The sequence below is a fragment of the Schistocerca serialis genome, chromosome 7 (genome assembly GCF_023864345.2).
Source record: "Schistocerca serialis cubense isolate TAMUIC-IGC-003099 chromosome 7, iqSchSeri2.2, whole genome shotgun sequence".
In the NCBI taxonomy this organism is placed as follows: domain Eukaryota; kingdom Metazoa; phylum Arthropoda; class Insecta; order Orthoptera; family Acrididae; genus Schistocerca; species Schistocerca serialis.
In genome coordinates this window covers 308,283,869-308,300,331 of record NC_064644.1, presented here as the reverse complement: position 1 = coordinate 308,300,331, position 16,463 = coordinate 308,283,869, and the positions used below count along the sequence as shown (strand labels likewise).

The 16,463-nt window shown below is 43.0% G+C and overlaps 1 protein-coding gene and 1 non-coding gene across 2 annotated transcripts in view; both read right to left on the bottom strand.

Annotated features, from left to right (window-relative positions):
• The window catches only part of LOC126413035 (O-acyltransferase like protein-like), a 274,571-nt gene that overhangs the window by 14,689 nt on the left and 243,419 nt on the right, over positions 1-16,463 (bottom strand). The window contains exon 10 of the mRNA XM_050082929.1: positions 3,215-3,347. Within this exon, the coding sequence (XP_049938886.1) occupies positions 3,215-3,347 (133 nt within the window). The remainder of the gene's footprint in view (positions 1-3,214; positions 3,348-16,463) is intronic.
• Trnat-cgu (transfer RNA threonine (anticodon CGU)) lies at positions 5,999-6,070 on the bottom strand. The gene has a single exon. It is a non-coding gene; the product is annotated as a tRNA-Thr (tRNA).

Here is a 16,463-nt window from a genome sequence, read left to right as displayed (position 1 = left end):
CCTAGCATATTTTTGACAGAAAATGGATGTCAAATGAAGGCGATCCGGCAACACTATAATCACACCTATGGCAAGTATCTTCATTCGAGACTGTGTAACAGACCGGAATTGCAGCGGGTACGTAGAATTTCGCATTATTCGAGTTCGATTCCGGCTCTAGGTTCATTTATACTAATTTGAGATTGTGTGATATGTTATCTGGTTCTCTAATCGCTGGTAGGACATATTCTGAGGCATCAAGGGATCACCAATTTAGTATTGGAGGGCAGCGAGGAGATCCGAATGGGGGACTATTTTACCTCCGGAATATTTTACCCAAGCGGACGCCATCATCATTTAACCATACAGTAAAGCTGCATGCCCTCGGGAAAAAGTACGGCTGTAGTTTCCCCTTACTTTCAGCCGTTTGCAGTACCAGCACAGCAAGGCCAGATCAGTCAATCATCCAGACTGCTGCCCTTTCAACTACTGCAAAGGCTGTTGCCCCTCTTCAGGAATCACACGTTCGTCTGGCCTCTCAACAGGTACCCCTCCGTTGTGGTTGCACCTAGGGTACGGCTATCTGTATCGTTGAGACACGCAAGCCTCCCCACCAACAGCAAGGTCCATGGTTCATAGGGGGTTTTATATACAGAAGCGCCAAAGATACTGGTATAGGCAGTCGTATTGAAATACAGAGATATGTAACCAGGTAGTATACGGCGCTGCAGACGGCAACGCCTATATAAGACAACAAGTATCTGGCTCTGCTACAGCGGCAGGTTATCAAGGAGTTTGAACGTGGTGTTGTAGTCGGCGAACGAGCGATGGGGCAGAACATCTCCGAGGGAGCGACGGCGTGAGGATTCCCCCCCCCCCCCCCCCCCTCCCCCGACCATCTCACGACACGAGTGTACCGTGAATATCAGGAATCCAGCAGAACATCAAATCTTCGACATAGCTGCGGCCGGAAAAAGATCCTGCAAGGTCGGAGGGACCAGTGACGACTGAAGAGAATCGTTCAGCCTGACAGAAGTACAACCTTCCGTAAATTGCTGCAGATTTCAGTGCTGGGCCATCAACATGCGTCAGCGTGCGAACCATTCACCGAAACATCATCCATATGGGCTTTGGAGCCGAAGGCCCACTCGTGTGTCCTTGATGACCGCACAACACAAAGCTTTTCGCCTCGCCTGGGGTTGTCATCACGGACATTGGACTTTTGATGATAGGAAACATGTTGCCCACTCGGATGAGTCGTTTCAAATTGTATCGAGCGGATGGACGTGTACGAGTATGGAGACAACCTCACGAATCCATAGACCCTGCATGCCAGCAGCGGACTGTTCAACCTGGTGGAGGCTCTGTAATGTGGTTGGGGTGTGCAGTTGGAGTGATATGGGACCCTTGATACATCTACATATGACTCTGACAGGTGACACATACGTAAGCATCGTGTCTGATCACCTGCTCCATCCTTGTCCATTGTACATTCCGACGGACTTTGGCAATTCCACTAGGACAATGCGACACCCTACACGTCCAGAATTGCTACAGACTGGCTCCAACAACACTGCTCTGAGCTTAAACACTTTCGTTGGCCACCAAACTGCCCATATATATGAACATTACTGAGCATATCTGGGATGTCTTGCAACGTGATGTTCAGAAGAGATCTTCACCCCCCTCGTACTGTTACGAATTTATTGACAGCCCTGCAGGATTCATGGTGTGAATTCCTTCCAGCACTACTTCAGACATTAGTCGACTCCATGCGACGTCGTCTTGCGGCACTTCTTCGTGCTCACGGGGCCCTAACACTATATTAGGCAGGTGTACTAGTTTCTTTGGCTCTTCAGTGTATAAACATGTACAATTATTTAATGTTGTGCATTTTTAACTTCTCGCTGCGTAATGAACAATCCATTAAATTTCGAGCGTGCTGTCACTCTAATACTATTTCTTCAACTAATATTTCGGCCGCTTAACGTTCTGGGATCCTGACAGTTAGTCGCAGGACTGACAAGGTGCCAAGGGCGGCCTTATGTACTCCATAGCAGCAGTACTGGGATTCGGGTCACAGGTGCTGGTCGACGGCAAAGAGCTACACTTACACACTCGCCAGCTGTGTATTTGGCGGCGATAACACCTTGATGATTTCTCTAATTTAATTACATTATGAGTCGGATTCCTTGTATTATGTAAATTAAAACCATTATGTATATTTATTAAGTTTTCGGTTTGTTTCTATTACTTCCTTGAAAACAGAATCCGAAAGCTGAGAGCTGGGCATTAAAATCTTTGTGTGCCTGTAGTTCATCGAAGGACCCGCATCTATACAAAGTTATGCCACTGCCGACTTATCTGGTTGTAGTACGCGTGTATATCTGCTGTGTTCCCAGAACCTCTCATGAATGGTGCATGTTGTCTGACCTATATATGACTTACCACAATCTCCTGTCATCTTTTTTTCACTTTAACGTTGAATTTTACGACCAGATTGGTGGAGTTGCTAAGGGTAACTCCCTCTCCTCTCCTGTAGCTAATTTATTTATGGAAGACTTCGAGGACTAGGCACTGGACTCGTCAGGTTCTAAATCAACAGTCTTCTGGAGGTACGCGTAAATCCATCTTTCCAGAGACGGTTACGTGACTCGGCTGTTCAGTACAGAATGTCAGATCGAACACCTTTTAGCCGTCTAATTAACAAACTCGGTTCCGGCCAAAATAGGGACCAACATTGAAATATTAGTATCTGTAGATTTCTGCTTCATACAGCGATCACTGTAACCATCATTTGCCGGCAGAAGACAAGTCCTAGGATTAGTATTGTCTCCCATGGTCCTACACTTCTCCGCAACCGAAACTGACCCTCCACCAGGTAGACTTGTTTCAGTTTTTCCATTCTTCTGCAAAGAATTCGTGTTAATATTTTGCATCCATGACTTATTAAAGTGATGTTTCGGTAATACTCTCACCTGTCAGCATCTGTTGTCTATTTTCTTTTTCGCGTGGTGCCATCCCGCCAGTAGCAGGGACTTGATGAAGTGAAATGATCGTATGATATTGGAAGTCTTTTTAGTTGATGCCACTTCGGCGACTTGCGTGTCAATGATGATGAAAATGATGACGAAGGACACACAACACCCAGTACCCTGCCGGTAATCGAACCAGGGCGCCACTACGTGAATGGCTTGCCTAAGGTGCTCTGAACAGCTTACACCACAAGACTTACCACAGTGAGGCGCAGCTGCTTGCCCTTGAGACGGTGCAGTGTGTAGCCGAGTCCCAGACCAACGATGTAGGGCCCGGCGCGGGTGTGCGAGGGCGTGTACAGCAGGCTAAACACCTGCCACAGCATGGCGTCGCTGGAACATACAACGCAGATACTTTATTTACTTTTCATGACAAGATTACGCCACTCATTCCCTCTAGTTAATATGTTTCTAGATTCTATACATTTTATGTTATGTTCACATAACGACACATTTGTTGTACAAAGACAAAAAAAAAAAACCAGAAAACATAGAATCAAAGTTCCATAAGAACATCTATTTTATATTTTGTTGTGAATAAGCTTTCAGCTTTCCAGGCCTTTGCCAGACAACTTCAGGCTGTACAAATTGTCCACAAAATATCTGAGAGAGCTTCTAGCTGTTCAAACAATTGTTTCCAAAATATCATATTTAAAGAACAGCGGCAAAAAGTCGAATATGCTCCTCTTTATTAAAAGACTGACTGGAAAGTGGGGTAACAGCTGCCTCGGTCTATCTTCCCCAGAACCCTTCTGATGATAACGGAGACTCTTTACACCACATTTCTCTTTACTGCGTCATTTCAGAAAGCACGTTTCCGCCTCACACCGGATTTTAAGTCCGTGTTTTACATGTACAAGTAGGGTAAATTTGAACCTGTATATCTCCGAAACGGATAAAGATATCAAGAATATTTTCAACTTCACTCTAGAAACTGATCTTAAGAAGATATCATAAAAATTTCAGCCATTTTGTGTGTGTATCCGTTTTGTAAACCGCGGCTTGGTTGTGCTTCCCAAAAACCCTGTTTTTCGGATTTTCTCAGGAACTGCTGATGAAGTAGAAGGTGCCTCCAGAAATCCCTTCAGGTGCATCGTAGACCACATCCAACGCAAAAAGAACCAACCGATTTGCTCCATTTGCCTGAGCTGGAACAAGCGTATATTATTCAAATTGCGACCCTGTACTGTAGGATCGTTACAGTAAGACGATCCTTCTGTTAGGTATACAAATAGTCCCTAGTCCAAGTCTATCACCAATAGAACCCGAGGTATCAGGCCCGGAAAAATCTCGATTTTATGCGTGGTAGAACATGCTGTCGCATGCGTACCGATCATACATTTCTCCGAAGAACAATACCATTGGAATGCTTCACATATCAGCACAAAATAAGAAATAATATACATTGCATTCAAGCCAAATTAAAGCAATGCGATTGTGTTTTCCGTTTAAAAGATCAGTCAAATATTGCGTTTATAGTTTTATACTCATAACTTGATCCAGTATTGTGTTTTTCGTATAGATGCATAATCAATCTTCCACAACCTATCTCGATCCACTGCTAGATATAGGCCTCCTTCATATGTTTCATCTTCGATTCTGAGCCACACGGTACCATAGTGTTCCAGCCACTAGTTTCACTTCATCAAACAAACTCTTTCTGGGTCTTCCAACGTCTCTCTTACTGTCCCCTGGTCTCCAGTGAACAATTCTGAGGATCCACCTGCTGTGATTTTGTCAAGCTTCGTGTCCGACTCATTTCCACTTACGTCTTGAAATTCTCTCGAGGCAGTCTGTTACCTTTGTTCTCCTTCTAATGTCCCCTGGTCGAATCGCATCCGTGAGTCACACGCCTAGAATCTGTCGCTCAAAGGCTCGTTGTGTGCGCTTTACTTTACGAGCATTTGCCTCAGAGTCATAGCGTAGGTTGTAACTGGTAGTATTCACATATTATAGACCTTAGCTTACGGGTCATTTGGGGCATCCTTGTTGGTCAGTGTAAGTCTCAGCTTCTGGAATGCTACCCAACTCAGACCTATCCTGCAAGGAATTTATGGATTTTGGTCCTTTTTTCCTAGTTTAATTTTGTGGCCAAGGTAAATGTATTCCTCAACAGTTTTATAGACTGCTTTCCGACTGTAAGTGGTTGGTTCTGTGAGCTTACTATTTTTGTTTTATTGATGTTCATTTCGAAGCCAGTCTTTACAGAGGCAGGTTTCGAGTCTTTGCTCTTTTCAGTTCTTTCAGACCTTCAATTATGAGCACGACAACGCCAGCGAAGCGCAGATGGTTCAGATGTGAGCCACTCATTTCTGTTCCTCTGCTACTCCAGTCAAGTGATTTGAATACGTTTTCTAATATAAATGTGAACCGTTCTGGAGAGACGATTTCGACATGGTGAAATCCTTTGCCGATTGGAATCTTCCTGGTGATAAGGTCTTCATTCACTTTATAATTGTTGCCTGTTCATAGCTGTATTTCAGAAGCTTTATGTACATTGAATTTATCCTGCCATTTTCAAGGGCTTCTATCATTGCCTAAATCTCCACAGACTTGAAATTTTTTCTGTAATCTATAAAGGCCAGATGAATCCTGATATTGTGCAGGGTGATGTCTATATGCTGACTGAAGCGGCGAATGAAAATTTCTATCAGGTCCGGGATTCGATCATGGATCTTCCGCTTACTAGGGCAGATGCACTAACCACTACGCTACGCTACGCTACCCCGGCGCAGTAGCTTTGCACAACTCCCAAAACTAAATTCCCATACACACCTCAGTCCACTTGGTATTTCCCCTAAACCTGAACAGCATTTCAGAGTCTCTCCAACAGTACTGGAATAGAACCTCAGCGTCGAACGGAACGGAGGATTCTCCCACAAACCAAGGCACGGGTGCTTTAATCAAATGAAATTATATAGATTCAGAAACCTCAAACATCTATGATGTGTACATGAAGACTGAAGCAATGAATGGAAATTTTTTACCAAAGCCAGGATTCGAACCCTGGTCTTCTGCTCACGAGGCAAATGCGCTATCCACTACGCCACCCTGGCATAGTGGCTTCGCAGAAATGCACTGACTACCCCAGCACGCCTCCCTTCTCAACCAAAATTCCCATCCAGAAATCTGTCAGTGGGCAGGAACCCGCGTTCGAATCCTGGGTTTGGCACAACTAAGTACCCTGTACTCAGTTGTTTTCTCAAGAAGAAGACGGGTAGTCAGGACGCGACGCATAGACAAAAAAGCTTTCTGAAATCCTGCTTGCTCGACGGTGGTTGATCTAAACTCATTTCTCACGTGAGACGGTTTGTTACAATTTTAGTTCAAATGGTTCAAATGGCTCTGAGCGCTATGGGACTTAACTTCTGAGGTCATCAGTCCCCTAGAACTTAGAACTACTTAAACCTAACTAACCTAAGGACATCACAAACATCCATGCCCGAGGCAGGATACGAACCTGCGACCGTAACGGTCGAGCGGTTCCAGACTGTAGCGCCTAGAACCGCTCGGCCACTCCGGCCGGCTACAATTTTAGTTGGGAGTTTGTAAAGATCTGATAAACTGACCAAGCTGTAGTTATCCAAGTTTTCCTTACCACCCTTTTTGGACAGTGGTACCACTTCAGCATTTTTCCATTTTTCTAGTATTATTCGACAGCTGGTTGATTTGTTAAATAGTACCCTCACATTTTCCAGCATGTTGCTTCCCCGTAATTTCAGCATTTAATTCGTTACCATGTCTTCCTCAGGAGTTTTTATTTTTTTATTTTTTAGTTGTTTAAATGCATTTTATCCCTCAGCAGTGATTGATTACTTCAAGTGCCTCTCGAGAAGACAATTCATCGTGTTCGGCTTTCATAGGAAGATAATGTGTTTAAGAGAGGTTGAATTTTTTAACTCTTACATGCGTGACAAGTTAAAATTTCTAATGGAGATGGGTCTGTCCCACGTTACATTCTCTGGCACGTGTGAGAAAATTGGCTAAGCGTTTCCCTTCAAATTGATATATACACATCAAAAAAAGTTTTGCATCACCTCGGTTCGGAGAGTTCCGGAACCTCTACAGAAAATTGGAATATAGATCATTTCCGCCCTTTTTATTGCTCATGAAAACCACACGTTGCATGTTTTACCACCATACAGCGAGACCTTCAGAGGTGGTGGTCCAGATTGCTGTACACACCAGTACCTGTAATACCCAGTAGCACGTCGTCTTGCATCGATGCATACCTGTATTCGTCGTGGCATATTATTCAATATGGTGGCGTTGCTGTCACGGTTCCTCCGAGACATAATCCGTAGGTAGCGGTCATCCACTGCAGTAGTAGACCTGGGGCGCCTGAGCGAGGCATGTCATCGACAGTTCCCCCCCCCCCCCCCTCTCTCTCTCTCTCTCTCTCTCTCTCTCTCTCTCTCTCTCTCTCTCTCTCTCCTCCATGTCCGAACAACATCGCTTTGGTTCACTCCGAGGCGCCTAGACGCTTCCTTTGTTGAGAGCCCTTCCTGGCACAAAGTAACAATGAGGACGCGATCGAATCGCGTTATTGACCGTCAAGGCCTGGTTCAACTACAGATAACACGAGCCGTGAACTTCCTTCCTGGTGGAATGACTGGAACTGATCGGCTGTCGGACCCCCTCCGTCCAATAAGCGCTGCTCATGCATGGTTGTTTACATCTTTGGGGGGGATTAATGACATCTCTGAACAGTCAAAAGGACTGTGTCTGTGATACAATATCCACAGTCAACGTCTGTCTTCAGGAGTTCTGGGAACTAGGGTGATGCAAAACTTTTTTTGATGTGTGTATTAAGATAGCTAGTTTGTGTGTCTCACCAGACTGGACAACAGCAAAAGCAAGTTATAGTAGATACGATTTGAACGCGTGAAGATATTAACGATCGTCTTGAAGGATGAATGGAAAGATCGTTCAGTTCCACATTACCAACAGTACTTCCTTTTTCTATCGACAACACTGGGTATATTTTAGTATTATGAACGTGGAAGTATATAAAGTGTCCCTCAGCAGAAGTGAAAACTCTGAGTTAATTTTTAGTGCACAATAGATCAGAAGACGTAGAAACTACTTCATGCGATATAACCCTTTACAGCAGACATCTGAAATGATTTTAACGGACAGTCTAACAAGGGACCTCACGTACTCGTCATCAACGATTTCGTCAAAATTTATGGCACATGCAGGGCGAGGCCAGAAATGAAAGTTACAGAAGTTGGAGCTCCTGACAGCCAAGCATGTAGAAAAAAAATAGCACTTTTGGCCCGGGTCTGGAGAGTCATGAGCCATCTATGTTAAGATGGCTTCCAGGCAACGGCTCGCTCAACGGAAAAAGTGCACAGCGATAATCCGACTGTCGTGGGTGTCGATCCACGATGGTGATAATTTCGTGCTTTCAGGATACTCTGCAAATAAACCGAAATAATGCTTCTACCGATGTTCCAGGCACGTCATTAACTTCACTTTTAGTATCACACATTTTCGGATGACTCGATGTTTTTTCACAATATTCTCACTCTGTTCCCGTAATTTTCTTGAAAAATTCACGTTACTCAGTCTAGAGCTAGCAAGCTAACGACCTCTGTAGCCTTAGTCCTTAATGATCGACAGGCCGATTTTACCATCACCGGGAACCTATTGTTCGCGTGCAGCTGCTGAGGGCTCGAAGATCAAAATGAAACATGGAAGGTGAAGTCCTGTACGCTTTCATTGCAATAACGCCTTGGAAAGTTATTCGCAGAGTCCTCGTGGCTGCTATAATTACAGTCCTTCCTTGTCTGTAAGAATATACTGAACTTCCCATGTCGCGAAGATATAAATTTGTATGTAGAAGGGACTCTAACCGTTTGAGATGCATTGTTTAAGAAGGACGCTGAAAATGAAGTGGACAGACAAGAAACGAGATTGTTCTCCGCGGAAGTTACGAAGAAAGGAATATGTGGAAAGGACTAATTAGAAAAAGGGATAGTATAACAGGACGTGGGGTTAGGGCAAAAGTATTAGGTTGTTATAATTAAAGTGCAGCTACTCACTGAGGTCCAATGCGGACTGTAATTATCGTATGGCATCAAAACTTCATAATTATGCTGATGCATTAAAGCACGGCCGATTTACGCTGGAAAAGAGTTAGTTCCAGTTTTGGTCACAAGGTGCAAATCTGGCGCTGCACTGCATCTCGCCGACATCTGTGGTCCTCATATTGAACAAATGGTGTAAGCGACAGTTAATAATATAATCAACACTATGTCTTTCTCACTTGTTTCACCTTTTCTGCCCACGTCCCGTTCTTAATCCTTTACATAGGGAAACATTGCTATACGTCTTTCTTGCATTCACAGCCCAAATTTGCACTTGTTGATGAACACTGGAACTAATTTTCTTAGGTTCCACATTAACATATTAGAATAACTACCACGTTTCGCTGCCAGACGATAATTACAGTCCACACTGGACCTGCATGAAGAGCTGCACTTTAATTACAACCATCCAGTAGCGACTTCTAGAGTGCTTTAAGTAGCCGTAGAGGAGAAAAACCGTACTGGAACTAAAGTGGTATACGTACGATAAATAGAGAGGGAACAGTGGCGAACCGCCTCTTATCAACCACCAGACTAGCGATTCATTTTAACGATTAGTCCTTTTTTCCAAACTCTTGCTTAGTTATTGTGTTGCCTACATGTTTGTTAGAGAATTACCTCGATTACTATCCAATGTAAAGGCTACGTATAATTTTTTTTTGTTTGTCTGTATAACTGCATACTTACCATTTACAGAATATTAAGTAGCAAAATGGTTTAAATACATCGAAAATTAATGAATTATTAAATGAAACACATATGCAACAACAAAGTTAACTTCTTTTTGTAGTGTGCTGCACATGCTACCAACGTCTTAAACATTCGTCTGTGGAATAGAGGGATTGGTCTAGAAGAAGTTATTTCAGGTTTTCGTTTCTGAGTGTCATATTAACAGATTTCCTGAACCACTGACAGTTTTAGTGCTGAGCAACAAAAGTAATTTCAACAGTCACAAATAATAATATTACTCTAGTGGTTCAAAAAAAAAAAAATGGTTCAAATGGCTCTGAGCACTCTGGGACTTAACTTCTAAGGTCATCAGTCCCCTAGAACTTAGAACTACTTAAACCTAACTAACCTAAGGACATCACACACACCCATTCCCGAGGCAGGATTCGAACCTGCGACCGTAGCGGTCCCTCGGTTCCAGACTGTAGCGCCTAGAACAGCTCGGCCACTCCGGCCGGCTACTCTAGTGGTCAGGACGGCTGAGTCTTAGGCGATGAACACGGTTTCCATTCTCTGTTCTGTCACAGATTATTCCTTGGTAGTAGTACTATCTCGGGGTGAACCCAGCCTCGTGATGCCGAAAGAATAGATAATTCAACGGGAAGTAGCGACTCAAAGACCTGAAAAGTTGACAATGCCCGCGAGAGCGGGGTGATGATCCCACACCACTTGATACCGTATCCGAATAACGCCACATTGCGGAGGACGACACGGTGGCCGGTCGGCATCGTATGGCTTTCAGGGGCTGATCGCACAGTTCAGTTTTCTGTAAGGTCGTAACTGACAATTTTATTTCCGAGCGCAGCGAACATCCAAGGTACACAGATAGATTCATCTAAGCTGCCTCACCTCAAGTAATTCGGAAACCACTTTACAACCCATAATTCTGTCACCTCGTAGATGCATTAAAAGGAAGTTTCTCTAAACGACGTACTATATTAATTCAGGGATACTGGTGTCAATACCGCTTTTTCTACCGTAATAGCACTGTAGTAATTTTTATCTGCTAGTATCAGATATCCCGAAGAGAGAAAGTGAACTACATTTCTCCCTCTGAAGAAATGTTTTGAAAATTTGTATGTTTTGGCCACCAAAGAAATTTGTCTTACTTTTGAGGTGAACAGCTTACAAGGGGAGCCTCCATATTGTAAATCACGGATTTTGATGCGCTTCAAATATGTTGTAGGGGCACTTACCCTGAGCACCTAGCTGTCCGGTTTTTTAGCGACGGGCCTTGGTTTCTGAGAAAATCGAATTTGAAGTTCATTGCGCGCTTTGTATTCCCGTAATATTACACATATTCCGAGCAAGTCAGCGTAGCGCAGCGGTAAAGGTGCACGACTACTGCGCTAAAGGTACCGTGTTCGAATCCTGCTCCCACATGTTTTTATGTATGCAAGATCCGTCAGGAAAATTTGTTCCTAACGTTAAAAAATGAGTAGGTGAATTAACTGAGAGATACAGAAATGTAGTCGTGTCCTGCACGAAATCCGGTAAGTTCACGAAACTGGTGTACGAAGAATTTTTGCGTTCTGTCATTCTTCCGTACGTGGGACAGAAAAAAATTTTCTACATTACCGATTCGTGGGGAGGGCAAACCGATTAAACTTTTTAAGAACACCTGTTCACTGATGAAAGGAAAGCGAGCACCTGCACCCTAAAAGTGGTCCCGACAAGTGCACTCCTTATTGCCAGCCCTGCGATGCTGCGATGTTTATTTTTACCGACAGGTGAAAGTCTTCACGAAAATTATTCATAATGCTCCCGACTTGGTGGAAGACAATAAAGAGATCGCTTCTAGGTAAAATTGGATAAAATTACATTTGCTAAGCCTACATCAATTCAGCGCACCTTATTTTGAAATCATGATTAGCTACGCATGGTTCTCATCGAAATTAACAGATGAAAGAGAAATCTTTTTGGTTGCAAAAGAATTGTGTTTCGCGGTATTGCTAATGATGAAACCGTGCGCCTGCAAGACGGCTGCTTTCATAAAATGCACGTGGTGCTGCAAAAATTTGTGCTTCTGTTGTTTCTATGATAAGTATCACTCACAATATTGTTCAATCACATCAAGCAATGTGGACGAAAAAAATAAGATTTTGTAATATTGTATGGCAGAAAACATTAATAACTGAATATATCTTTATAATTTCACACAACTTACACTGTTTGTGGATATTCTTTGAAAAAAAAATTGAAAAATTCGGTCGATTTTGAAAAAAAAAGTCCACGAGTAGAATTCGAACAAGGTACGTCCAGCACGGCAGCTGTGAACCTTTACCGCTGCGTTACGCTGACTTGCTCGGAATATGTGTAATGTTACGGGTATACAAAGCACGCAGTGGCCTTCAAAATCGATTTTCTCGAAAACCAAGGCCCGTCGCTAAAATAACGGATAGCCAAGTACTCAGGGTAAGTGCCTCTACAACATATTTGAAGCACATCAAAATCAGTTATTTACCGTATGGAGGGTCCCCTTGTATGCTGAACCAGCAGATAATCTCGTAGACAGGGCATTGACAGCTGTGAGTAATCTTATTGGGTATGCCGAAGAAGAATCAGTAGAAGCGTCTTAACGGAAAAACACTATCAACAGACCCTCTTAGGTTCCAATTCCTCTGCGTCATTATTCTCGGGACTAACGACAAAGTGTGAACAAGCAGCATTGCATCAGCCGCGGTCTCTCTTACGGGCTACAATGAGCCTCTGGCTTGCTAAGTGGCGATGACACGTTCAACTTAAGCGATAGAGCTGGGGGATTTCTCGTTGTTCACAGAAACGATGACTTTACAGAAGCGGCCCGCTGGCCAGCTTGTGAAAGGAAGTCCTCTAGATTGTAAGGGTAATGCACCACCAAACACCTTGAAGAAAGCAAAAGGGTAAGTAAGTCTGAACCATTCAAAAGAGAGAAGACAGATTAAGCAATGAAACGATCCGATCACAGTCAACGCTTCTACGAGGACAGATTACAGTGCTCTGATTTCATATGCAGAGATGGCGACAAATATGATCCTCGAATCTTTATGAAGTGTAAACGTCAATCTAGAAATCAGTCTCCTACAAAGTTACAGAAATTAGCAAATATACAACTTTAATTTGACGCATTGTGAAACTCCAACAACTGAAGGGCGCAATGCTGCTACAATCACGCTTTAATGAAGAAAATGAACCAAAGACAATTCCAGTAAATGAAACATAAAAGTAAAAACATCAGACAGAACGGAGTGATAGGAACCTACATTAACAGAATGGAACCTAACTTAATGAACAGTATTTGCCACTGTTACAAGAAGGCGTTATCTGACTTTTCCCAATGAGTACTTCCTGTTTGGAGTACAGCGGTGACTTGGCACGTGAAAGAAGCAGCTAACGCAGTCTGCGAGAATTCAGTTCCTACTGTCGTATCGGGTGAACGACCACGGAGATGGTGTAACGCGTTATTCCGTTTTTGTACGTTATCTCAGCTGAGGAGATGCGTATACGTCGCAACATCTGGCGACATATGTAGCAGTAAGTGAATTTACTCTTTCCAACATGTTCCTTGAACTGTATACCAATAGCACAATGTTGAAAATTATACTACAGCTTTCACTGTCTGTTAATTCATCTGATATATTGTCAATTAAATATACTTTAAATTTTGTCGGTCCATTACCCATGACGCTCGTCCGATAACCAGTCACAGACTGCCCCAGTAGCCGTTCTAAATGCTGTTCAATATATTCAGCGTTTATTTACAGATACGCCATCGCATATACAAGTTTCAGTTCGCTTGACCTCCTCACCAGATATCAATTTTGACGAATAATATTGTTATTGCTCTGCAGAATTCATCTTTCCTTTGTAACATTGTAACCAACTTGTGCACTGAATTTTAATGATGATTATTCCATCACTGTGGTTGGCTACCACCAAGGCAGCAAATTAAGCATGGAGACAGAGCTGTGTGTCGTATGGATGTTAACTGATTCCCACTTGCACTCCCCAAACCGACTCACGTTGTAAGGCAGAGCGTCGTCCCGGCAGCACTATCGTTTCGCCGATTTTCAGTTCTGCTCGCGAAGATGAGGAGGATGACCATCGATCACACCACTTCAGATCTCCAGTTTCTCCGAAATTCTAGTAATAGTCATTTCGCGTCACGTATGTTGGCTGGCTGTTTCCGGAGTGCGAATGTAAATACGCTTTCCCCAACGTGACGGGAGTGCTAACGAGCTCTCGGGCGCATTGTGTGCGGGAATTCCCTTGGCTGAATTATAGTGGCTAGGTGAGACGCGTTCCTTGCTGGTAGAGACTGTTCAGTAACACATCAGAATAAGCTATAAGAAGTATAATCATGTTCATGACATTGAAGGCAAATCTACATGAACTTAAATAACAACAAGTATTTCGGGAAATATTTTTCCACTTAATACACAGGTATCGCTTTTAGTCGAAAACTGATATTTTGAGGCCGTAGCTGTGTACAAATATAGGTCGTTTCTTGCAAGGAAGAAAACAGCAACGCGTCTACTGATAATGGTATTACAACGTACAAAGCATTATCTACAATTTATATTTAATAAACATTAACTAAACATTAAGTACATAAATAAAGAAGTCAGTTTGTTACAAAATGTTATTTAGATCATATTACGTAAATGGTACGGAAACGGTGCTATTTATTAAATAAATAGCATTACCAATAGTGGTTCATTCCTGATTTCTTCCTTGCAAGAACCAACAATATTTCGTATGTTTTAGGGTCGCTGGAAACAACAGATACTACTAAAAGATTTCCAAGAAATGTTGAGTTCAGCATGTTTGTAGTTAAGTGCCATAGTGTTTTGAATTGAGTGTAAATATTTTGTGAACGGAAACTCATTGATTCGAATCTCGCTAGTAGTTACTTTTTTTTAACTTTATTTCAATTCTGAGTTTGTTGTCAAATGGGAATGTTAAAAAACTGATTCATATCTATTAATTAGAATAACATCTTTTATTTTTAATTACTAGTCACATGAAAATAAATTAAAATTTGGCGCAGACATGCGAAAATCCTATTCTTGAAAGCAAAAAGCTGTCCATCGATACTGTTCAATCTGAGGAAATAAAGTGCTTTTTCCTATATCAATGTTTGCAATTTCTGTAACCAACATTTAATTCTCTGTGTATACTCAATTGTCATACGATCAGTAATTTTAAAAAGACGTTGTTGTTGTTTGAAACTTTATTTTCAATATTTGTTAAATAATATTTCCATTTAATAACAAGTACAGAATATTAATAAAACAGTAGTTACTAGCAAGATTGGAACCAGCGACTTCGCAATTACAATACTTTTACGCTGAGGTAAAAAGTCATGGGACACCGACATCCACTTGTATAGATGGCGGTGGTATCTCGTGCAAAAGGTATAAAATGGCAGTGCACTGGCGCAGCTGTTATTTGCACTCAGCTGATTAAAAAAAAATGGCTCTGAGCACTATGGGACTTAACATCTGAGGTCATCAGTCCCCTAGAACTTAGAACTACTTAAACCTGACTAACCTAAGGACATCACACACATCCATGCCCGAGGCAGGATTCGAACCTGCGACCGTAGCGGTCACGCGGTTCCAGACCGAAGCGCCTAGAACCGCACGGCCACAAAGCCCGGCCAGCTGATTCATATGAAAGGGTTTCCGACGTGGACGCAGGACAGGAATTAACAGACTTTGAACTCAGAATGTTAGTTGGAGCTAGACGCATCAGACATTCCAGTTCGGAAATCATTACGAAATTCAGTGTTCCGAGAACCACATTGCCAGGGGTGTGCCGAGAATGCCACATTTCAGGCATTACCTTCCAATCTACGCGGTGACCAACGGTCTTCACTTAACGACCGTGAGCAAAGGCGTTTGCGTAGAGATTTCAGTGCTAACAGGTAAGCGACACTGCCCGAAATAACCACAGAAATCAGCGTACGGCGTACGACGAACGTATCCGTTACAACAGTGCGGTGAAATCTGCCGTTAATGGGCTACGGCAGCACTCGACGAAAGCGACTGCCTTTGCTTACAGCACAACATCGCTTGCAGCGCCTCTCCTAAGCTCGTGACCATACCGGTTGACTCTAGCCGACAGGAGATGGTCAGATAAGTCCGCATTTCAGGTGGTAAAAGCTGATGGTAGGGTTCGAGTGTGGTGCAGACCTCAAGAAGCAATGGCTCTAAGTTGTCGAAAAGGCAGTGTGCAAGCTAGTGGTGGCTCTATGTTTTGATGGAATATACTGGGTCCTGTGATCCGTGTGAACTGTAAATGGTTATGTTCGGCTACTTAGAGACCATCTGTAGTTACTCATGCACTTCATGTTCCAAGACAACTCTGTAATTTTTATAAATGACAGTGCGCCTTGTCACCGGGCCACAATTGTACGTGATTGGTTTGAAGGACATTCTGGACAAAACGAGTGAACATTTATATGACATAATCGAGAGGTCAGTTAGTGCACAAAATTCTGCGCTTGCAATACTTTCGCAGTTATGGACGGCTATAGGGGCAGCATGGCGCAGTATTTCTGCAGGGGACTTCCAACGATTTGTTAACTCCTTGCCACGTCGAGTTGCTGCACTATGCCGGGCAAAAAGAGGTCCGACGGGATATT